Source organism: Myotis yumanensis, unplaced genomic scaffold (assembly GCF_028538775.1).
Source record: "Myotis yumanensis isolate MYYU_CA2020_CCGP unplaced genomic scaffold, mMyoYum1.0.hap1 SCAF_3, whole genome shotgun sequence".
In the NCBI taxonomy this organism is placed as follows: Eukaryota; Metazoa; Chordata; class Mammalia; order Chiroptera; family Vespertilionidae; genus Myotis; species Myotis yumanensis.
Genome location: NW_027223754.1, coordinates 182,479,097 through 182,503,675, shown reverse-complemented (window position 1 = coordinate 182,503,675; position 24,579 = coordinate 182,479,097). Strand labels below are relative to the sequence as shown.

The window sequence follows — 24,579 nt, the reverse complement described above, 5'->3', positions numbered from 1 at the left end:
TCCTACCTCCTTGCCAGGGCACTTTCTACTATACCACTTCATGAACATAATTTCTTTTTACTGCCTAATTAAGAAAGAATTATAAGCTTCTGATTAGATTTATCCTTGTTATACGATGGAAATTCATGTGTTCAGGGGGTAGAGAATCAGTCATTTATAATTCATAGTCTTCTTTATAAAATTTGAGGTAACATGTCAAAAGGAAGTGAAAAATTTTGCAGTAATAAGGGTGGATTTTTAAAATACCTGACATTAAAGAAATGAGTCTCTGTCTGGCCTCATTTGATGCCCTTGGTGTGCGAATTCGATCAATCCACTGATATTCTGGGTCTTCATTGACCACAAGTTCTTCTACAAATCCATGAATTATTACAGCTCTATAGCACTTTGGAATAGATGTTGCTGTTAAAAGAAATGATCTATTATGCTCCTATTTATCACAAGGTTAAATCAATTTTTTAAAAATGTACAACTAAGTTCTTACCTTTTGGATAAATAGTACAAGAACATCTTCTACAGTGATAATCTAAATGTAATTACATAATACTTGCAATCAGTCTTCTAAGTTCCATTTTACTCTTACAAATAATCATTTTCTTTCATGAGACCTCTCATCTTTCCCATGTAAGCATAATGAATATACATTGTACTTGTATAACTTAGAAAACAGCTAAGACTTCTTAAATAGCATTCAATGCAAAGTGCAAAAAATCAAAATTAAAGCCGGCTACCTGATTATCTAAATAGGTGAAAAACAGATAAAGTACACAAAAAACTTTACTCAAAGCTGTATGAAAAAGTTCTGTACACCAGACTCAAAAATCAAACCTTTCTGACATAATCTGAGGAAAAATAAAGCTCTGAAGTTTCTAATAATGCACGGCCATATGGCCAGTGGTTCAGTAGTCACTCTACTTAACAGACTCATTTAATATGTAAAACACCAAATGTCATTGGATTTAACTAAGATCTGGTCACATTCAAAAAGAGAAGAACCTGAGAACATCTACACCAAACTAGTTTCTTAAATTAGAAATTCGTACCTTAAAGCTAACTCAACTACTTAGGACTTTTCAAGTCTATTAATTCAAACTGGCTATAAATTGCCCAGATCTGCCCAATTCTGATACATACTGCATGGTATTCATGGGGCTCCATGTGCACGCCTATGTAATTTTAGATAGCACCATAGCTTAGCAATACTGCTCTACTCCTATCTTTCAGTGCTCTGTACTAAAGTAAAATCCCATTGGATTTTTTTTTTTCTTTTTGACAGTTATACAAAGTTTAATATAGTCATATCTTTTACACATTTGGCAAAAGTAACTTGTTCTAACTTATGAAAAAAATTTACTGAGCAATAAAATATTAACCTCTGTGCAAAGTAATAAAATAAATATGTGACAGTTATTTTTAAACCTTGTTTTTCATAAATGTTGACCAACTGGTACAAGAGTAAAACCTGCATTAGATGAGTGGCCACAAGCTTCTCCATAAGATGGTGTCTAATAATTATGGTTAAGGTCACTGGAGACTTTTGCAAGATACATACATATATCTACCACAAAAGGTTCCACATCTGTATTGTTTAGTTTTAGACGGCCCATTTGAATGAAGTCTGAACATGCCACACATGTAGCCTCATCAAATTTGTTTCCCCAAATGCAGATATTAGAGAGTGTGGGATTTGTTTTCATTGATTGAGAAAGTGCAACAAGTCCTTCTCCCTCTATGTTGTTGCTGACTAATGACAACCAGCAGACATCAAGGTAGCATAGGCTACTCTTCAGATACAGTGCATCATCTGTTTTATACTCCTTTTTTTTAATATTCTTACACATATGTAGTTCGACAGGCAGTGATTTTCTTTTAACATGGGCTTAGTTGAGCTGTAGAGTCTTCCTGTTCCATACAGGTCGGTTCAGTTTCATTCCCTTTGGTATTTGGTTTTGAGTTAGGGCTATAGCAAATATTATCACACTTTACCTTCTCAAATGAAAGGCACCACATCTAACTTCTCTAAGGATAAATTAATTTGTAGCACTGCAGCAAAAACACATTCCACCTTTGTTTTCAATCTTATTTCCAGTCATTCTTAGTTATTTCAGAATTTTATTCTTTTTTTTTAAATATATTTTATTGATTTTTTACAGAGAGGAAGGGAGAGGGATAGAGAGTTAGAAACATCGATGAGAGAGAAACATCGATCAGCTGCCTCTTGCACTTCCCCCACTGGGAATGTGCCCGCAACCAAGGTACATGCCCTTGACCGGAATCGAACCAGGGACCCTTGAGTCCACAGGCCGACGCTCTATCCACTGAGCCAAACTGGTCAGGGCAGAATTTTATTCTTATACTAGAGGCCCGGTGCACGAATTTGTGCATGGGTGGGGTCTCTTGGCCTGGCCAGCGATTGGGGATGGCAGGGGTACGGGAGGTTGGCCAGCTGAGGGGAGGGGCATTTGGTTGTTCGGTCGCTTAGGCTTTTATATATATAGATAGTGCTTTAACAATCACTTCTTCACCTTTGGTCCCAATACCATGAAACATAAGGTTTAAAAGTAAATGAATCATATGACCCAACAATCCCTCTCCTGAATATATACCCCCAAAACTCGAAAACATATATTCACAAAGATATATGCACCATACATGTTCACTGCAGCATTATTCACAGTAGCCAAGGCCAAAGTGTCTTGCAATAGAGGACTGGATAAAGAAGATGTGGTACATGTACACAATGGAATACTACTCAGCCATAAGAAAGGATTAAATACTGCCATGTGCAACAACATGGATGGACCTTGAGAATATTATGCTCAATGAAATAAGTCAGTTAGAAAAAGCTATGAACCATCTGATTCCACTCATATGTGAAATAGAAAACTGAAGCTTATGAACACAAACAGCAGTGTGGTGGTTGCCAGAGGGAAGGAGTTGGGGGGAGAAGGGGGTCCTAATATATAGTGATGGGAGATTTGACTTTGGGTGGTTGGCACACAGTGCAATATACAGATCTTGTAACATAGAAACCCACACCTGAAACCTGTATGATCATGTTGACCAATGTTGTTCCAATAAATTTATTTTTTTTAAAGAAATATTAAAAAGTAAATGAGGTTGCCCTGGCCGGTGTAGCTCAGTTGCTTGGGCATCATCTCCTGCACAGAAAGGTTGACAGCTTGATTCCCATTCAGGGCATGCATATACCTGGATTGTGGACCTGATCCCTGGTAGGGGCCTACAGGAGACAGCCAATCAATGTTTCACTCTTACACCAATGCTTCTCCCTCTCCCACTCCCTTCCTCTCTCTCTCCAAGTCAATAAAAAAAAAATTTTTTTTAAGTAAATGAGGTTAAATTGTTTCATTAATATATGGATTCTTTAAAATTCTGGGAAAAATCCAAAACCTTCACCTGGTACTCTTTCTACTGCCATGAGGTAGCTATTATCAGCAATGGTTAATGTTATTCCTGCTAATCATGCTCACAAGCTGGGGGTAGAGACTGGAGTAGGAGCTGGAGAAGGGAATAGAGGTGTGGCAGCCTGAGTACAGCCTCTCTGTGGGCCACAGGCATTGTCATGACAACCACGGGTACACATGTGCCCCACTGAATGTTTCTAATAAAAATTTTGATGAACTTGTAAAAAATTAGATATAATTTATTTTAAAATCAGAAAAGTAGTCTCTAGAGCTACAGCAGTTTCTGAAAAATTAACAACTTTCTCTTTGCTATGAAAACCAAAGTATAAAAGATTTTCCATTAGCCTTCTAAAATATTAATTTGATTTCCCATATTTGTGAATTATTAAATTTCCTGTTAAATAATAAAATGTATTTACTTACTGCAAAAGAATTTGACTCCACATGATGACTGCCTAAATCGATTTAAATCATTGAAGAGGTCTACTTTGACAACTACATTGATTTCCCCACGAATACCTATAATTTCAAAAGAAAAATCAAGTTTCTACCTTAAATAATAAAGTATAATTAAATAATCAAGCAATGCCAATTAATGATTTTAAAATAATGTATCAATCATAATAGCAATGCTAACTTTGTTTCCCTAATTATTTTTATTCTAAGTAGTCTCTTTATATTTTCTGAAGAACATGTACACATTAAAGAATGAATAATATTTATTGTACCAGAAGTCTTCACTTATTTGAACCAATCTAAATGGAAAGGAGTACCACTTAATTTGATGATGATAATGCGCATTGGTAATGTTCTAAATGCTTTACAAGTAGTATCTCACAGTGCTCATGCCAATCCAGTTAGGTAATTTCTTTAGTATTAGTATTCCCATTTTACAGAGGAAAAAAGCTACAGTTTAATAAAAGTTCAATAATTTTTATAGAGTCAATAGTTAGTAAGTGATGAAGCAAGGATTAAAAGTCAGATCTTTATTATCCCAGAGTAAATGCTCTTAACAACTAATGCAAGAATCTGATTTAGCACAAAAGATCTTTCATTCTTTTCAATGAATACACAGCAATAAGTTAAAATAAGCTAAGAAATTCTAAGATAACAGGTTTTTAGAAGATGCCCTAACAAATAAAAATGACACAGCCTCAATCCCTAAACATTTTTTTTTTTTTTTTGGCTGTCCTGACTTCCTGTCAAATTCATACTTTTGGAGGAACCCTTCTAAGAAGAGTGACTTACTCATTTACCTACTGAAATAACAGATTATATTCCTAACAAAGGGCCCATGTAACCTATTAAACCAACTATAAGCAATTTTTAATATAATATGTTTAGAAAATTCATTCATTCTGATAGCTACTGCTTTTAATCCAAGTCCAGATTCATTCTCCAGTGGCTTTTTTATTGGTAATCTATACTAATAAAAGGGTAATATGCTAATTAGACCGGGTCAACTGGACATCTTCCAGATGTCCAACTTCTTTCCGGACAGTTAGAGGGCAACCAGGCCAGCAGGGGGGTAGTTAGGGGGGGACCAAGTTGGCAGGGGGGCAGTTAGGGGGTGACCAGGCCAGCAGAGGGATAGTTAGGGGGGACTAGGCCAGCAGGGGAAGGCAGTTATGGGGTGGTCAGGCTGGCAGGGAAGCAGTTAGGGAGCAGCCAGGCCAGCAGGGGACCAGTTAGGGGGCAATCAGGCCGTCAGGCAGAGGCGATTAGGGGCAATGAGGCCAGCAGGGGAGGACAGTTAGGGGTGATCAGGCCAGCAGGGGAGGGCAGTTAGGGGCAATCAAGCAGTCTGGTAGAGTGGTTAGGGGAAATCAGACAGGCAGGCAGGCGGGCGGTTAGGAGCCAGTGGTCCCGGATTGTGAGAGGGATGTCCGACTGCCGGTTTAGGCCTGATCCCGCAGGGATCCCTGTGGGATTGCGCCTAAACCGGCAGTCGGACATTCCTCAAGACCTCCCAAATTGGAGAGGGTATAGGCCAGGCTGAGGGGGCTCCCCCCCTATCAATTTCATGCACTGGGCCTCTAGTATAACATAAAATGGGATTTTATTTTATTATTACAAAGATAATACATACAGGGTGGGGAAAAAGTAGGTTTACAGTTGTAAGTATGTGAAACACAGAGTTCATTCTTGTATATTATTTCTTAATTATTGTATTATTTGCCATACAAACAACTGTAAATCTACTTTTGCCAAACCCTGTGTACATTATAAAAAGTATAGAAAAAAGCAAAACAGGACAAAGAGTAAAATAGGACTATAGTCCACAAATAAAATTATCCAAAGGTAAACATTTTATCACATATTCTGCCAATTTCATAAGAGCATTACATATAACAATTCTCTTGTTTCTAAACTATCTTGAGATTATCCTATAATGTTTTATAATCTGGATTTTGCAATTCATAATACATCATGCACATTTACTTCTGCCATTGTATTATGAAAACATGCTTCTAGTTCTGGCTGTGTCAACTTATGTTTTAAATTATTTAAGTAAATCCTATTTTCCAACTTATTTTTACCAATTTAAACATTAGTAAATGATAATAGAATATAAGTAACATCACAATAAATATACATAAGTCTCAGCAAACATCTTGGTTTCTTACAATAAATGACTATTAATGGAATTGTCGGGTCAATAATGTAAACTAGTAAGAAAGATGCAAGACTAGATAGAATCATCTGCTTATGCCTTTTGGGTCCATTTACCATTCTAAAAAGATGGCACCTTTTAGGCTAGCTGTTCTCAAACTTTTCAATTGCAGGACCCGTTCAAACTTAAAAATTACTGAAGTCCTCAAGGAGTTTTTATATATGTTACTTATATCTATCAATATTTACCATATTATAAGTTAAAATTGAGAATTTTAAAAAGTATTTGCTCATTACTCCATTGAAAGTAATAATGAATCTGTTAACATAAGCAATATTTTTTATAAAAATAACTATATTTGGAAAAAAAGTAATGAGTGGCATTGTGTTACATTTTTGCAAATCTCTATAACATCTAGCTTAATGGAATACAGTTTGATAGTTAATTTTAGGAACACAGAATACAAATATGAGATGATTTTTAAATAATGCATATACTTGCTATACTGTACAAATTTAACTCAGAAAATTGTTTCAAATTATGTTCAGAAAATAAACAATTCTACCAATAATACATTACTACTAAGTCTAAAAAGGAGATATCTTTTAAAGATATAAATTTTAAAACCACAAAGTGTACATAACAGTCTTTAAGGATAAATTTAAAAGATTGTGATTTATTTTCTTAAAATATACTCCTTACCATGTATGGTATCATAAATTGGAAACCATCCTGAGATGACTGTTGCAGCTTCACTGTAGAGTAAAGGATCAATATCAATGTACACTTTACCAATGGCATCATTTGCACTATAAGTATCATGGTCAAGAACTGTGATCTGTAGAGGTTCATCTTGTAAATCTTCATCATCCACCTAAAAGCATACTTTAAATTAAATCTTATAATTTAAAAATCTTCGTTATCATAAATGTAAATGTAAATTTGTATAGCGAATGTAAAAGATTACTTATTTCTGGGGAGGAAAATCCAATTAATATACAAACAAAAAATTTTAACTCGATTTTCTACACAAGATGCAGATGTACAGTTTGCCTCAAGAACAGAGTTAGGATAATTAACCAAAAAAAAAGTTTTAATTTCTTTTCTGCATATTATCCTGTGTTTCACTACTCTACCAATGGTTTCCAGCAAAAATGCTTTAGGAATATCATAACGGAGTCCATATATTTTCTACAGAGTAAGGATGCTAATGAGCACAATGACAGCATAATTTCTAAGGACAACTTCAGAGAATAAAACTATAAGCAAAACTAACATTATTTGTAAGAAAGAACAACTTAAATTCTTGAATTAAGTTCATAAAATAAATGTCTACCCTCTCTCTCTCCTTCTGTTTACTCATTATCAAGTACTTATCATGTGCCAAGCACTGTGCCAAAGAGAGGAACTATAATTGTTCTTAAGTGATTTCTGATATATGCTAAAATTCAGAGAAATTACTATATAATAATATAATACCTTTTTAATCTGGGTTCTCCTACATGTATTTATATTTTCTTAACTGTAACATAATTTTTAAGTGCAATATTCCTAAGAAACATTTTTATGTTACAGGAAAACTACTGTACCTGAAATAAAAGGTGTTCTTATCATTCCTAGGGAAAGTGTCACCTCAAAAAACACACACTAAAAATGCTAACATTTAAAAACTTACCTCAAATTTAAACCATTCTGAGTTCCACTGAGGGTTGAGGGACTTGAGATACACATCTGTTTTAAAGGTGGTATTACCAAATTTTACCTAAAAACAAATAAAAAATAATCAAATACAGATATCAAATATGTGAATATAAATAAAATTTAATGTGAGCCAAGCAATGAGAGGATTAACATTGGAGAGGAAAAAAGACAACTATCCCCTGAGCCAAAAAGAAGAAAGTGTGGATAGTTCCTGGTAACTTTATAGACTATACCTGGTCCAAGGGATTACCCACTGTTCTGCTTGACTAGCTTTATAAGAAAATTAAAACATAGACCATTATGTCATTATGGAAAAAGGAATCAGTATGCCCTTCACTAAACAAGAGCTCAGACAAAAGAGAGTTTTAAGGGTGGGGGATAAGCAAAAATAAAATCAGAAGGTGAAAGGAGAGCTTTCTCTGGCATATCAGCAAGGGAATCCAGAACTACAGCTCATTATTACAAAAACTCAGTAATAGATCTCTGTTGTATCTTCTGACTTCCCCATACATATTTTTAAATATCTTAATCTGTGCACACACAGGGATCAGCAATAAAGTATGGTCAGTAAGGGTTTTATATTCTCACGAGAGGCCCAGTGCATAAAATTCATGCACGGGTAGGGTCCCTAGCAGCTGCCGGCTGCCGGCAGCCGGCTGCCAGCCGGGGCCTCCCTTCCCCCGGCTGCCTGCCACCACTGCCGGCCAGCCCGCACCCTGGTCAAACTCCCAGTTGAGGGGACAATTTGCATATTAGGCTTTTATTATATGTTCTCATCTTTAAGGACAATGAAAGGGATTGGATGGAAAGACTTGCAAACACTGAGTCACAAAGATCCAAAAATCTATGCATATATAGATATATAAAAGCCTAAGTGACCAAACGACCAAACAACCGGTTGACCGGTTGCTATGATATGCACCAACCACCAGGGGGCAGGCGCTCAACACTGGAGCTGCCCCCTGGTGGTCAGTGCACTCCCACAGCCAACTTCCCATGGTCCCTTCCCCAGGCCAGCTGGCCCCGATGGCCCCTATCGGGGCAGCCAACCTCCCATGGCCCCTCCCCCCGCCTGCCAACCTCCCACGGCCCCAATGGCCCCGATCGCCAGTCAGGCTGAGGGAGCCCACCTGTACACGAATTTGTGCACTGGGCCGCTAGTAAGTAAATAAAAAGAAACAAAGGTGGCGGGAAGCAAGCTAAATCTTTGGAACTTGTTTCCAGCAAAGAATGGAAATTGTGAAACCTCAGATGACTTAAGAAGTGGTCAGGAAGCTTAGGAGCAAAATAGCTAGGCAACTACTTCACCTTTCCTAAATTTAATCTCTTCAACTCTTCCCTAATTCTATCAGTTATCACCTTTCATAATCTCAGAATTCACTAAAGGTTATATCCTCTTTATCACAATACCCAGCACAGAGTTTTTTGCATACTGCAAGTATGTAGGAAATGCTGGTTCAATCAGATAATCTATAAAATCTCCTTTCCTTTTTTACTACAATCCTACTTTTGGTATTATAATACTTATAGGTATTAATTTTAATCAATACAGGAAATTTTCTAAAAGCAAAATATCCAAAACTATTTTTATTTATCTTCTATATATTTTTCTAGTTATTATATCACTCAATTGGAATGATTGGGAATGATAGCAACCATGTGGTACCTAGGCAGTTTGGTTAGAGGATAAAAAAGTTTTAAAAATTACATAAAAATAATACCGTCTTGCATGATAATTTGACAAAATCAAAGATAAATAAGAAATGGAGAAAAAATATTTACCAAATACATCACAAAAAATAATTTACTCAATTTTTAATGAGTTCCTATAAACCAATGAGAAAAATATCTATAAACCAACAGAAAAAAGGACAAGGGACATGAACAAACAATTAAAAGAAATGAAAAATAAATGTCTTAAATATGTCAAGAGATGATCAATGAGTGTAAATTAGAACCATCTCAATGGACTACAGTTTGACAATACATATCAAAACTTTAAATGCCTATATCCTTTACGTTCAGATGTACAAAGGATATACAATGCATATAAGCAGCATTATAATAGCAAAAGATTGGAAACAACATAGATATCAGTTTGGAACTGGTTAAATTATATATGGTAAAGCCACACAAGGCAGTCCTAAACAGAAGAAATGAAGCAGTTTCCAAGCACTAGTACGGAACAATGTCTAAGATATATCTTACTATTGCAGAACAGTATGTATGGCATAATTTGCATAGAGAAATATGACAAAATGTTATGGCAAATAACATATGCCTTCATATGTACAGATTATTTCTAAAAGGATATATAAGAAAGGTTAACAGTGGCCACTACAAAGAACAGAACAGACTGCTTTGTTAAAGGAAAGGCAATGAGAGGCTGACTCACTTTGTTACCTTTTGGATTACAAACCATGAACATATATTACCTATTTTTTAAATTTAAAATGATACAAAAAAACTACCTAGTCCTTCAACAGGGAAGTGACTGAATAAATAACTAAAGAATCCTACTGAAAAATGGAGTTGATCATACATATTGTCCTGGAAAAATATCAATGACATAACTGAAAAAAACAAGTAGTAGAATATGTAACAGCAATTATCTCTGAAGAAGCGACTGACAGGGTGTAGGCAATACAGTACGGTGTAATAAGAAAGTAGTAAGGAGCTTTCAAGTTTTATTTCTGAGTATTCAAGTTTTTTGTAATTGGAGCTGTTCGAGTATTTCTTGTGTGATTTTTTTTAATTTTAAATTACAAATGTTAAAGAAATAAAACTTAATGGGGGAACAAACAACCCAATTAACAAATGGGCAAAGGACCAGAATAGACACTTCTCCAAAAAGGACATACAGATGACCAACAGACATATGAAAAATGCTCAACATCACTAATCATCAGAAAGGGGCAAATTAAAACTAGTGAGATAATCATCTCATGCTTGTCAGAATGGCTATCATCAATAAGTCAACAAACAAGTGCTGGCAAGGATGTGGGGAAAAGGGAACCCTCAGGCACTTGTGGTAGGAATGCAGACTGATGCAGCCACTGGAAAACAGTATGGAGTTTCCTCAAAAAATTAAAAATGGAACTGCCTTTTGACCTAGTGATCCCACTTCTGGGAATATATCCAAAGACTCCCAAAACACCAATTTGAAAGAATATATGCACTTTATGTTCACAACAGCATTATTTACAATAGCCAAGCTCTGGAAACAGCCCATCAATTGATAAGTGGATAAAAAAAAAAAGCTGTAATACATTTACACAATGGAATACTACTTGGCCGTAAAAAAGAAAGAAATCATACCTTTTGCAACAGCATGGATGGACCTGGAAAGCATTATGCTAAGTGAAATGAGCAAGTCAGAGAAAGACAAATACCATATGATCTCACTTATATGTGGAATCTAATGAACAAAATAAACTGAACAAAATAGAAACGGAGGCAGGAAGGCATGGAACAGACTGACAGCTGTCAGAGGGGAGGCAGGGTTGGAGGGCTGGATGCAAGCAGGTGAAGGGATTAAGCAAAAAAACACATATATAACACACACAGACAACAGTGTGGGGATAGACAGAAGGAAAGGGAGGGTGGGATAGGTAGGTGGAGGTAGGCAAAGGGGGATAAATGGGGACAGAAAGACTTTGCTTTGGGCAATGGTTGCACGATGCAGTTTCGTTGAGTTGTCACTTGAAACTTATATGTTTTTGTGAACCAATATTATCCCAAAAAGTTCAATTAAAAAAAAAAAACTTAATGCAGGGAAAGAAGAATAGAGGTTACTGCTCATTTATTAATTTAATTTTCAATACATTTCAATATTCAAAATATCTAAGAAATACTTAATATTTAATTTACCTAAAAACTGCTTTATTTGAAGTAAAATGTAGTTAGGATTTATAAAACCATTCAAAAGCCAAATGTACTTAAGGGTTGTGGTTCCGTTGCCAAAAATAGCATAGTATTTTTTAGGTTCTAATTTAAAACCCCCTTCAGTTTTATCCCACTATATTGTAGTACTATACTGCACTTTTTTTGGCCAACTGTCCATTTTGGATATAGTAAAGATAAGATAGTCCCCACACTGCATTAAACAAACAAAAACCAAGATTTTAGGAAGAAAAATAAAGGCTAGAGTGTGTATTTTGCCAATATTGTGATGATTCCCCTTCTACTAAAGAAGAATCACAGTCCATTCGGTCTTATTTAATTCAAAGGAGATTTTATTACTCAGCAGTTAAGTGAATGCCTTACAACTTTGTTAAAGAACATCAGGGATTTTAATGAGATTACCTAGTAAAGTACAAGTGTTCTCTTTCCCCACTCATTAGCTAAATTACCTTGAGAAGGTTATTTAAGGCTGCTTCCTCCTCTGAAAAAGGGGGTTGTTGTGAGCATTACATGAGGTAATGCATGGAGAGATCTAGCAAAATGTCTGATACAAAGAAAATACTCATTTAACAATAATTTCTTTTCCTCTCCCTATTCCCTAAAGGCTCCTGGATAAACACAAAATGATCGTGTAGTTCAGCAGAACAGTTTGTAACACTGAAATATATTTCCATTAATACTTTCCTTACACAGAAAACCATCCCATTCATCCATGAAATTCCTGCAAGAATAATCATCTTTAACTACTACTTGGTATTGACTTCACATCATATATTGTAGAAATTCCCTCAACAGAAGGATAAAATCAAATAACCAGGTTAAATCAGATAATTATTAAAAATGATACAAACAGTAAACATTAAGATAAAACATAAATATTAATTCTATTTTTTTTCTGTTAATCCTCATTAGAGGATATTTTCCCATTGATTTTTAGAGAGACTGGAGGGGGAGAAACAGAAAGAAAAACATCGATGTAAGAAAGACACACCCAAGATTTAGACTGCAACCAGAATTGAACCCGGGACCTTCCAGCCTGCAAGCCAATGCTCTCTCCATTGACCCAAACTGGCTACGGCCATTCCTCTATCTTTTAGTGTAAAACTGACTAAGGGTCCATTCTTTAGAGTTGTACATCATCTTCTTCTGTACCCATAATGTATCACCTGTAACTGCCAGTTTGAATTTCTTTAAAATGTAATGGTAAAACTTAAAATTGCTTTTAAAAAACTATGAACATAGAATCCTAGAATTTTTACAATATTCATCTAGTTCAGAGTAATTTTTAGTGACTGTATCCATAAGTCTTTATGTAGCATTTATCAGTGTACTTCACACTTATTTCACTAATGTATAGATTTAAATAAATTAAATTTAAATAAACAATTATAGAATTGGCAAAAACAACTGCCTCTTGGTAAAGTACATCAGCCAACCGATGGGTGGCAGGTCCACAGGTACACTGGAGAATAATATAACTATGTAGGGTATTGAAGAATGTGCTTGTGGAAGGAATGCAGAGCACTGGGGACTGTAACAAGTCAGTTCATGGAAGTTGGTTAAGAGAATTTCTACTGAAGACTATTCCTTCTAGCTTTCAGACCACTCGGTGGTCAGTATGCCCACCTACCTAGCCAAATTTTATTTCTCACTTCTATTTAACATAAACCCAGCCTTCAGTTATATATGCTCTATCTTGCCTTTGCTTTTACCAAATTTGTCCTATTCATCTAAAAATGCTCCCTTTTTCATTCTGCCTGTGGAAATTTTACCCTTCTTCAAACCCAGCACGAAGATTTCTCATCACCAGCCCAGGCTTCATTATGTCCCTCTCCTATCTATAATCTATAATAATAAAAGCGTAATATGCTAATTAAACCAGACATCCTTCCGGATGTCCTTCTTTCCAGACAAAGCTATGGAGGGCGGGGCTGGAGGCAGAGGCCTGAGGCAGAGGCCTGAGGCAGAGGCCTGCACCCCGAAGCAGCGGTGGGGGGGCAGGGGGGAGGGGACAAGCCCCTTGCACGAATTTAGTGCATCAGGCATCTAGTGAGCTTATAAAGTACTTACAGTCTACATCATACAATTTATCCCTTTATTAAATTATAATCCTTCATTATCCTCTTTTTCCTGCATTAATCTTTCCCTTCCTGCTGGATTATTCCTATTAGCACACAATTATGTTCTATTATCTTCTAACTTACTTTTTTTAGTACCAAAAACTTTGTATTCCCCCCAAATACCACACTATTTTTCCTCTCCCCTTCATATTTCCTGAAACAGTTGCCTATTCATACCACTCCTACTTCTTCATCTTCCATATTCTTTAACCCTCTTTAACTCACTAGACCAGTGATGGCATGGCGAACCTTTTGAGCTCTGCGTGTCAGCATTTTGAAAAACCCTAACTTAACTCTGGTGCCGTGTCACATATAGAAATTTTTTGATATTTGCAACCATAGTAAAACAAAGACATATTTTTGATATTTATTTTATATACTTAAATGCCATTTAACAACAAAAAATCAACCAAAAAAATGAGTTCACGTGTCACCTCTGACACGCGTGTCATAGGTTCGCCATCACTGCATAGAGGCTTCCATCCTTATCACTTCTGCAATCTAGGTATGTGCCCTGACCAGGAATCAAACCCACAACCTTTTGGTGTATGGGACAACGGTCCAACCAACTGAGCCACTAGGCCAGGGCAGAACCATTTTGAAAACTAATTTAAAAGTACTTAGCACAGATCTGTCAATAAAGACTCAATACCTGTTAGTTATTAACCTAAACTATACACCAGTCTCTGAGCTACCTGAAAGCAAAGACTATGCCTTGGAAATCTGTGTATCTCCATTACCTAATATCTGGCCCAAGAACACACTCAGTAACTACTTCCCAAACAAAGTTGAGGTTGAGAATTACCACAGTAATGTTTGGGGGCAACATCGCAGTTATTAGGTTAGAGAACCTTTATGAAACATCAAGAATATTTTATAGCCTGACCTGCATGGGTTCGATTGCGGGCAAGGCAGATGCCCAGGTTTTGAGCTCAACCTCACTGGGGGAGTGTGCAGGAGGCAGCCAATCAATGAGTCTCTCTCATCATTTTTTAAAAATATTTTTATTGATTTCAGAGAGGAATGGAGAGAAACAGAAACATCAATGATTAGAGAAAATCATTAATCGGCTGCCTCCTGTACGCCCCCTACTGGAGATGTGCCCTTGACCAGAATGAACCTGGGACCTTCCAGTCTGCAGGCTGACGCCCTATCCACTGAGCCAAACTGGTTAGGACTCTCTCATCATTGATATTTCTCTCTCTCTCTCCCTCTCCCTTCCTCTATGAAATCAATAAAAATATATATTTTTTAAAAAAGAATATTTTATAGAGATAAAAATCAAGCTATATATTATCATGTATCTATCAACTCCCTGCATTAATAGGGTCAAATGATTACGGTTCTAATCCTCTGGCTCATCATGTCAATTTTTATTACAATTTTTACTTGGCTTCTTTCATACATTAGCTTATTACTTTCCGGGGCCCTAGGCCTGTGATAATTTGCATGAGTTATAAGCCAATCATTAAATTTAAAGGGCAGTTTTGCAATTTAAATATCCATAGCACTTAATTGACTTCCTACCCCAAGGCACTATATTACCCTACAACAGCTTTTCAGATCTACTAGTCCAGACAAGAGCAGGACATGTTTTAGAATTTACAATGGCAATTCGGAAAAGACTACGGTAAAGAGGGGATCTCCTAGCCTTGTAGGTCTCCAAAGTGCCTATTCGGACTGTCACCTACATTCTTGAACATCATCTCCACTTCACCCCACCCCACCCCCAAGAAGGGCGCGGGTGCGCGTGCGTGCGCGTGTGGCTCTCGGTGGCCCCGCAGCCACGCCTGGCACCTCCTGCCTGGCAGGTGGACCGTGATCAGCCCTGACATCGGCGTCACCCCAGCATGCAGAGCAGTAACAGCCACCCCGCGCGGGCGCACGGTGCCGCGGACGCCTGCGAGCCGCACACCCTCCACCTGGACTGCAGTCTCGGCAGACAGCCCTCCGGGAGGGCCGAATCGGCAGGGCACACGCCACTGTCGGGAGGGGAACGGGCTGAGGGGCTGGGGCCGAGATGGGTAGGGTCCTTTCGAGGGCGTGGCGCGCCCTGAGTTTTGAGCAGCAGGACCTTGCACCAACCTCCACGAAGGCATCAGTCAGGTCACTAGCTCGGTCCATCACTGGCAAATGGCGCCCGGCCACGATTTTCACCTTCAGCTTCCCAGGCATGGTCTCGGCTCGGGCCTCTCCTTACGCTCCTGCAGAAACAAACAAGCGAGCCTGCGCGGGGCGCCGGGCGCCAAGCCCCGCGGGGAGGGGCGGGAGCGCGCGAGGAGCGGCGGGAGCGCGCGGGGTAACTGACAGCTGGGCGCGCGGGGGCGGGACGCCGCCGGCTGTCACTCACTCTCGGCCGGGGGTGGCGGTCCCGCGCGAGAGCTGAGGCCTCATGCCGGAGGGGCCGCCGGAGGAGCGCCCGTGGCGGGGCCTGCTGTCCCGGTCCCACCGCGCCGGCAAGAGAAGCAGAAGCCTGTCAGCATCCCGCTGAACCCCGGCCGCCGCTCCTAGCGTTCCTCCTCCCCCCAAGATGGCGGCCTTCGGGGCGTGGAGGACGCATCGATCGTTCGGCGCTCGGCCCACTTCGCCGGGGAGGGAGAGGGGCGGGGCGGACTCGGGAGGCCGGAGGGCAGGGAGAGGGCTGAGCCCGGCATCATCCACCGGGCCGTGCGCGGCCGCTTTCCCCGGAGGAACGCTCGCTCCGTCCCCGGGCGGAGCGTCGGGGCAGCTCGGCGCCAGGCCTGGGGCCGCCGCCTTCCCGGCTGCGAGCGCCGCCTTTCGCAGCGGCTGTGACAGGACAGCTTACCGGAGCGATTTCCCTCCGTCTTAACCACCCGTTAGGGGTTCGCAACGTCCATTTAGTAATTGGTGTCTGCGCGGACGGGGAGACGTTTTGATGTGAATAGAGCACAAAATGTCGGGGAATGTGGGATAGCTGGCTTACAGTTTTTGTTCACGGGGTTCTGTACTGCGCCCTGGGTTACGGGTGTTACAGTAGATTTTGGGCAAAACAAAAAAAAACCCACAACATTATGTTGAGATTCTGCTTCCTGGCAAATTGTCGACAGTTTAGCTCAAATTAACTCACAAAAATTCGTTAAAACACACACACACACACACACACACACACACACAAACGCAACAACTTTGAAAAATCCCGCCGCTGCTTGAAGGAGCTGGCTCGGCCCTCACAGGTCATCTCCGCGTGCTCATCGTGGACCAGCCTGTAGATGAGACACTGGGAGGAGTTCGGGCCTCGGGAGGTATATGTGCTACAATGAATAATACGGAGGCTCCGACCATCGGAAGAGTAGGGACCTGAGGAACACGCACAGGAGGGAACACAAATCATACCAAACACAAAAACAGCCTTAACACATGCCATATCACATGCAAAATCATTAAGTCCATTGGAAAGATTACACTTGGATCCATCAGGAATGGAAAATTGCTAAATGGAGGTATCAGGATGGTTATCTTTTTTTTTTTTTAATATATTCTTTTGATTTTTTACAGAGAGGAAGGGAGAGAGAGAGACATCGACCAGCTGCCTCCTGCACATCTCCCACTGGGTATGTGCCCGCAACCCAGGTACATGCCCTTGACCGGAATCGAACCTACGACCTTTCAGTTCGCAGGCCAACGCTCTATCCACTGAGCCAAACCGGTTTCCGCCAGGATGGTTATCTTAACTTGAAAAACACTCAACAGGTTAAATGCAGTACTCCAGGTGACAGACTTGTCTTTTCAGGGCAAAAAAAAAAAAAAAAAAAAAAAAATCCTTCTGCAGAGAGAGTATTGTTCACATAACTGAGAAGGTGAACTATTCCAAAAAGAAAAGAATAAGGCTTCCTGAGGATAAATATCTAAAAGATAAATCGCTGACTTTGGGGACTAGAGAAACCTCTACCCATTCAAACTAACCAAAGGATAGGAGCCTCATGCATATTTCCTTAGATCCACCTGCAGCTTTTTGTGGAGTCTAACTCTGCCCTTAAAATGCCCTTGCCCAGCTCTCAAGGTCAGCTACCCTAAGTGATAGGTTAACTCTGGTGTGTTTTAGTGGTAGAGCCGAAATAGCCTTTTTACTAAAATCAAAGAATTGCCATACTACCAGTTCATTTTTTTAAAAAAAATACCAAAATATATAAAGAAAAAATATTAGAAAACTGAAGTTTAGCGATAATCTTAATGGAAAATAACACATTGTATAACATCATGTTGTAATGTTAAAAAAAATTGCAAATTGAACAATTAGAGGTTAGCAATCTCAGCTTCCTAATTAGTAGCCTGTAAGATACTTACTGATACATACTTGTTGCCTTAGGCATCATCAACAGGAGATTATAATTAAGATGCTTCCTGAAGACTTTTTTTTTAGTTGAATTAAGCCTGACTTCAGTTTGTTTTTCGATAATTGTACTAGTTTGTTTTAATTAATGCTGGGAGCAATGCTGACTTTTGTGACAAATCTCTCATGACAGATCATCCTGATTATCTTCCTTAGCCTTATACCTTGCCACTCTATTTGCATTTTAGATCCTACAGTAATAACAAGAATTAATGTGTACTGTATTGATTATTTGCTAACTATAAGCCACTGAATTCAGTGCGTCACAGCTTTTAAGCCTCCATAGGATTCTATGCACTAGGAATTATCAGCCTTCATTTTATAGGTGAGGAGCCAGTAATGTTGGAGGCAGGATTTATATCTAAACATTGTGATTCCAAGAACCCATGATCTTTAAAGGCTACATGTAGTTTTCCAATAAGCTACGCTTTTCTCTCCATTGGAGATGTCTTTCTCATAGTCATCCTAGCAAACACTTAAGAATTCATAACCCAGCCCTAACCTGTTTGGTTCAGTGGATAGAGCATTGGCCTGTGGACTGAAGGGTCCCGGGTTCAATTCCGGTCAAGGGCATGTACCTTGGTTGCGGGCATATCCCCAGTAGGGGGTGTGCAGGAGGCAGCTGATCGATGTCTATCCCTCTCCCTTCCTCTCTGTAAAAAATCAATAAAATATTTTTTTTTTTAAATTCATAACTCAGGTTAAATGTTACTTTAAAGTCTTCCCTGATCTCCACTACCGCCACTATACTACCACTAAGTCTAACACTTCTATTATTGCACTGTCCTTATACATAATTATTGATCTGTTTCTCTCTCTTATTATTAAACTTTGAGCACCTTGAGGGAGGGACTGTTTCCTATTCTCAATTCTCAGTTCCTTGCCATGTGCCTTTCATGTGGTCAATAAAGGCTTAAGGGATTTAAATATGAGGGACAATTAACACTTATACATTTACTACTTGGCTTTCTCTTTCCTGACTTCCTGAAATGTTCCTTTGAATATCTCTTCACCCCTTCCAGGTTAAACTTCTCTAGGTTGTCTAAATTTGGTGTTCTCTCCTTCCCTCACAGGCATGCCCTAAAACTTTTTCTATTTGGCTTAAGCTACCACCACTCTACCAAAACTACTTTCACTAAGGCCATCAATAACCTTTGATTGCTAAATCTAGTGGTTTCATTTTACCACTGGTTTTCATTTTACATGGTTCTCAGTAGCATCTGACACTATTGATCACGCCTTCCTTGAAATACTCTCTCTTCGTATTCAGACACCATGCTTCTCTTACCTACTCTGCTACATATATCTTTCTTCTAAGCTTGCTCACTGTCCTTAACAAATACGGTTTTTTCAGGGTTCAGTTCTTAGCCCTCTTATCTTCTAACTATACTATCTCCCTAGGTGATCTCATTCATGCCCATAAATTCAATTTTCTATCTGGTTAGCAAAGGTTTCTGAGATTTTTATGTTTAGCCCACAACTTTCTTCTGTGATCTGGACCCAGACATGGAATGGTCGAGTTTCTATTTCCACTTGGAGTATGAAAACCACCTTAGTCGTCATATCCAAGACGGAACTTTACCTCTCCCACAGCTGCAGTAATTGCAATTACAGCAAGAACAATACACAAAAAGTCTAGTCCTCCTCCACTATGTTCCCCATCTCAAACAGTAGCAACCTCAGCTACATCGTCAAGTGCTCAAGGCAGAAACACTGGTTTAAGTTTGAGGTTGTACTTAGTTGAGCTATTTTTGCCTCAATTTACTTCTAAAGCCACAAATCAGCTGAGTAAAGGGTAAACATGGGCTAAATAGACAGTTGAGGAGCATTTTCTTATTGGTTCCCTTGTACCTCATAAAGCTGTGTCTAATGTACAGTGGGCATAATGGCCAGATTGAATAAAATGTTCTCCGGATTAGAACTGAAGTGGCACACACCACATGTATCAGAACCCATTAAATGCACTCAGTGAGCCACATGATGTAATTACACCCAGGTGTAATGGGCAGGTGATAGGCCTTGACTTTTTATTGTGCCAACACCGAAACAAACTTTCCTTTTGGTGCTTGTCCTGCAAAGCCTGAGAGGTTTTCCACTATATCTGCTTAATGCCTTTGTGGAAAATTCTAGCCACATTTAACAATTATCTTTGACTCTTCCTGTTCCTTACCCTTGGCACCCAATTAATCACCAAGTCCTATTGTTTATAACTCCTAATTTCCACCATTATCACCTGAAAAACTGCTATTTCCCAATTCCACTCTTGCTTTCCTCTCAATTCACCATAAAGTAGCCCGAATGATCTTTTTTCTTTTTAATATGTTTTTATTGAGAGGAAGGAATAGGGATAGAGACAGAAACATCAATGATGGAGAAAGATCATTGATTGACTGCCTCCTGCAGGCCCTGGGGATTGAACTTGAAACCCAGGCATGTGCCCTGATCAGGAATTGAACCCCAATCTCTTGGTTCTTGGGTCCACACTCAACCACCGAGCCACACAGGCCAGGGTGGAGTGATCTTTTTAAATAGCAAGTATGTTTATATCACTCTGTTTTGGGGGAACTGTTCATCAAAGATCAGGGGACACTCCCTTACTATCAGACCGTTTTCTTTATAAGAAAGTAAAAATGTTCAGAAATTCAAGAGAGAGAGATGGGTAAGAAGTGGATAATTTTATTTTATTTTGGCTTTGTTGAGATTAAAGTCAAACTGACTTCTCTACTTTGTGTTACATTATCACCTAGTGCTTGATTGTTTCATTTTGATTGATTGTTGTTCAAATGAATTTTTCCGTTTCAGTATCTACAAACTGAAGTAGGTCCCAATTCACCTCTGTTCATGTGATCCAAGTGATATGCCTGATCCTTAAAAGTTTTGTTCAGCCGGTGTGGCCCAGTACTTGAGCATTGACACATGAACCAAGAGGTCATTGGTTCAATTCCTGGTCAGGGCACATGCCCAGGTTGAGTTTGGGCTTGATCCCCAGGAGGGGGCATGAAGGAGTCAGCCAATTGATGTTTCTCACTCATCGATGTTTCTATCTCTCCCTCTCCCTTTCTCTCTCTAAAAATCAATAAAAATATTTTTTTAAAAAAGAAGTTTTGCTCTTTTCCGGCTAGAACCATGGAGGGTGCCGAAGAGAAGAAGAAGAAGGTTCCTTCTATGCCAGAAACCCTCAAGAAAAGCGAAGGAATTTCGCAGAGCTGAAGATCAAGTGCCTGAGAAAGAAGTTTGCCCAAAAGATCCTTTGAAAGGCAAGGAGGAAGCTCATGTATGAAAAAGCTAAACACTATCACAAGGAATACAGGCAGATGTACAGAACTGAGATTCAAATGGCTAGGATGGGAAGAAAAGCTGGCAACTTCTATGTACCTGCTGAATCCAAATTGTCATCAGGATCAGAGGCATCAATGGTGTGAGCCCAAAGGTCCGAAAGGTGCTGTAGCTTCTTCACCTTCTCCAGATCTTCAATGGCACCTTTGTTAAGTTCAGCAAGGCTTCCATTAACATGCTGAGGATTGTGGAACCATATATTGTAAGGGGGTACCCAAACCTGAAGTCAGTAAATGAATTATGTACAAGCGTGGTTATGGCAAAATCAACAGAAAACGAATTGCCCTGACAGATAACTCATTGATTGCTTGATCTCTTGGTAAATATGGCATCTGCATGGAAGATCTGATTCATGAAATCTATACTGTTGGAAAGTGCTTCAAAGAAGTAAACAAATTCCTGTGGCCCTTCAAGTTATCTTCACCATGAGGTGGAATGAAGAAAAAGACCACCCATTTTGTAGAAGGTGGAGATGCTGGTAACAGAGAAGACCAGATCAATAGGCTTAATAGAAGAGTGAACTAAGATATCTACCATGGTTATTTTTGTAATCTGGTCAATTAATAAACAATGAGCCCTTTAAAATTGAAGAAAAAAGTTTTTTAACCCAGCGCTGGATTTCCTTATGCACACCATTTTTCCTTTGCCAAGTAGGTAGCACTACTAGACTTTTTATGACCCTATTATCTTCAGAGACACTAATTATGTCATTAATTGGATTAATTTTATTGATATATAATTTCCCAACTCCTTTGTTAATTTTTTCCTATTGTTAGAGGAGTAGTCTAATAATGTATACAGCGTACCTTGGAAAGCAAAGCTAGATACGTTAACCAGCTATGGGTAGACATTACTCAAAAGAGGAATGCTGACAAGTGGGAAGAAAAAAAATGAGCTGAATCTATAGCTGTACAACTACTGTGATATGATACTTATTCAGTCCATTCCAGACAATTGCATAAAGGATTTCTAAACCTGCTATTGGTCATGTTGCTAACCACAGGAGGGAATAGTTTCACACATTACAGGTACCATACATGCAGGCATCTACTGCAATTCAAATGAAGTTGTAGGGGTTCAGAACAAGTCACCTCAAGATGTGCTTCTGCACTATGTAGATTATTTTGAGTTAAAAGGCAACAGGCTTTGCAGGCTCAAGATAAACATTTGCCCCTCTTAATTACCTAGAAGATTTTAAATTTGGGTTGTTGCCCATAATAAGAGATTATTCTCTACCTGCATAGTTTAGTGGAAGCAGAGTGATGAGAGTCTTTTTTTCTTCTTCTTCTAAATTTAGATTAGCAGGAGAAAATATTTGTGAAACTAGTTTCTTTAGCTTAGCGACTCTTGGTTATTTGGTATGAGTATTCATGGGTTTTGTTAATTCTGTACTTCACTATCTGGTTTCTCTTCTTTCATCTTGTCATATGTCCTTAAGAGCATGGCCTTTATGACCAGTGGAAGTATTTCTTCTCTGGCCCCCACCATCCAGAGAGTGTACTTGCCTAGCTCTCTGTCCAGCCATGCCAAGCTCTCAAAGCAGTTTTTTGTGTCTATCCATTTCCTCTGAGAGATGGTAAAAACAGGGCTTCTCATTCTTGTTTTTCACCACTCAGATTGCGTATGCATCTAGCAGCCAGGCTAGTAGACTGTGGATCTGAGTGTAATGAATGTAAACACCCCGTTCAAAAATGGAGAGGGGACATGTTATATTCCCTGTGTTTTGCAATAACTGTTTCTAACTCTGGAAATGAACTTCATCTTGTGCAGGTTGCATCATTTAGCACTCTGTTTTGGGGATACACCTTGCATCCATAGTTACTGGTTTGAGTTGCTATTAAGATCCTATTTATCAGCCCCCGCTGGTTTGGCTCATTTGATTGAGTGTTGTCCCATGAATCAGGAGGTCATGGTTTAATTCCCCATTAGGATAAAGCCAGTTGCAGGCTTGATCCCCAGTAGGGGGCGCGCAGGAATCAGCCAATCAATGTTTCTCCTCTCCTCTCTCTCTGAAATCAATAAAATATGTTTTAAAAATAATTTAAAAAATAGATTTGACTTTTTAAAAAATCCTACTTGTCAAGGCCAGGTGATGGGTCTTTTGAATTGAAAAATCTTCTAAATTGAAAAGAAAGAAAAAATTTTAGAGAGCTTTTAAATTATTATAATGGCTAGTCATCACGGTTCCTTCACAAGATGGAAGGAGATTATCAAGAGAAGATGGCGGCTGAATAGGCAGACCTTTCTTGCATCTCCTCCCAGGGCCAGGCTGGAAATAACTAAATTGGGAACCATTCACCCAGAATTACCAACTGAGGTTCAGCTGAGGAGGAGATTTATATCAAGGAAGGACAGAAAACACCTAGAGAATAGTAGGAAGGGCAAGATTGAAAGAGGGGCTGACCCAGCTTCTATGGCCAGAAAGACCTTTTCCCTGAGAAGAGTGAGGCTCGGAACCCAGGCTGGGCTCCACAGCCCAGAGCACCATAGATGAGACCAGTGGCCCATGTAACATCCAGCTGTGAAAGGCAGCAGGGCGTCTGCCTGCCTGAGAGGTCAGAGGTGGTAGACCAGAGCCTGTCAGAGAGAAAGCCTCGGTTTTCTTTTCTTTTTTTTTTAAACCCAGAGCACAGCTACTTATCCAAGGCTTTAGTGGAAGGAGGGTAGTGAGGATTCGAGGTGGTAGGGTAGAAAGCATCGTGGGGGAGGGGAGGGAGACAAGGAAAAGCAGCAGCTACGAGTCCTGCATTTGGTCATACCCCCACCAACCAAAACAGCCATTTTTCCTGAGAGGCAATTGGATTCTTCAGAAACCACAGCTCAGGAAAAGGAAAAAACTCTGCCCTAGGTGATACAGCCTGCCCCACCCTCAGGCACCCTGCCTACCACACTCTGCATCTTGACCTTTGCAGGGGAAACAGCAGGAGAGGCCAAGCCCTCAAGGGTTTGAACAGTTTCAGGAAGCCTCAGTGACTGGATAAGGGTGGGGCCATCCACCCCACGATCCCAGGAACCTGACTGGTGCTTCCCCCGCAGCACGGGAGAGCTGATGGAAACTCCAAGTATCCAGCTGCTCCCACTGGGCGGCATACAAGGATCTCCGCCCAGCTGAGCACAGAGTAACATTCT

At 39.4% G+C, this 24,579-nt stretch overlaps 1 protein-coding gene and 1 pseudogene across 16 annotated transcripts in view; one reads left to right on the top strand and one right to left on the bottom strand.

Annotated features, from left to right (window-relative positions):
- The window catches only part of C2CD5 (C2 calcium dependent domain containing 5), a 92,223-nt gene extending 75,928 nt beyond the window's left edge, over positions 1-16,295 (bottom strand). For 10 of the 16 annotated variants that reach the window (XM_070410561.1, XM_070410566.1, XM_070410564.1 and 7 more), the window contains exons 1-6: positions 16,114-16,295; positions 15,849-15,967; positions 7,715-7,801; positions 6,742-6,913; positions 3,849-3,944; positions 247-402 (exon numbers count right to left, since the gene is read on the bottom strand). In XM_070410561.1, the coding sequence (XP_070266662.1) occupies positions 247-402; positions 3,849-3,944; positions 6,742-6,913; positions 7,715-7,801; positions 15,849-15,938 (601 nt within the window). In that variant the 5' untranslated portion in view covers positions 15,939-15,967; positions 16,114-16,295. The remainder of the gene's footprint in view (positions 1-246; positions 403-3,848; positions 3,945-6,741; positions 6,914-7,714; positions 7,802-15,848; positions 15,968-16,113) is intronic. The other 6 variants (XM_070410571.1, XM_070410576.1, XM_070410565.1 and 3 more) reach the window with 1 other exon arrangement.
- A 4,945-nt stretch (positions 16,296-21,240) lies between these two features.
- LOC139005617 (large ribosomal subunit protein uL30 pseudogene) lies at positions 21,241-21,975 on the top strand (annotated as a pseudogene).
- The last annotated feature ends 2,604 nt before the right edge of the window (positions 21,976-24,579 follow it).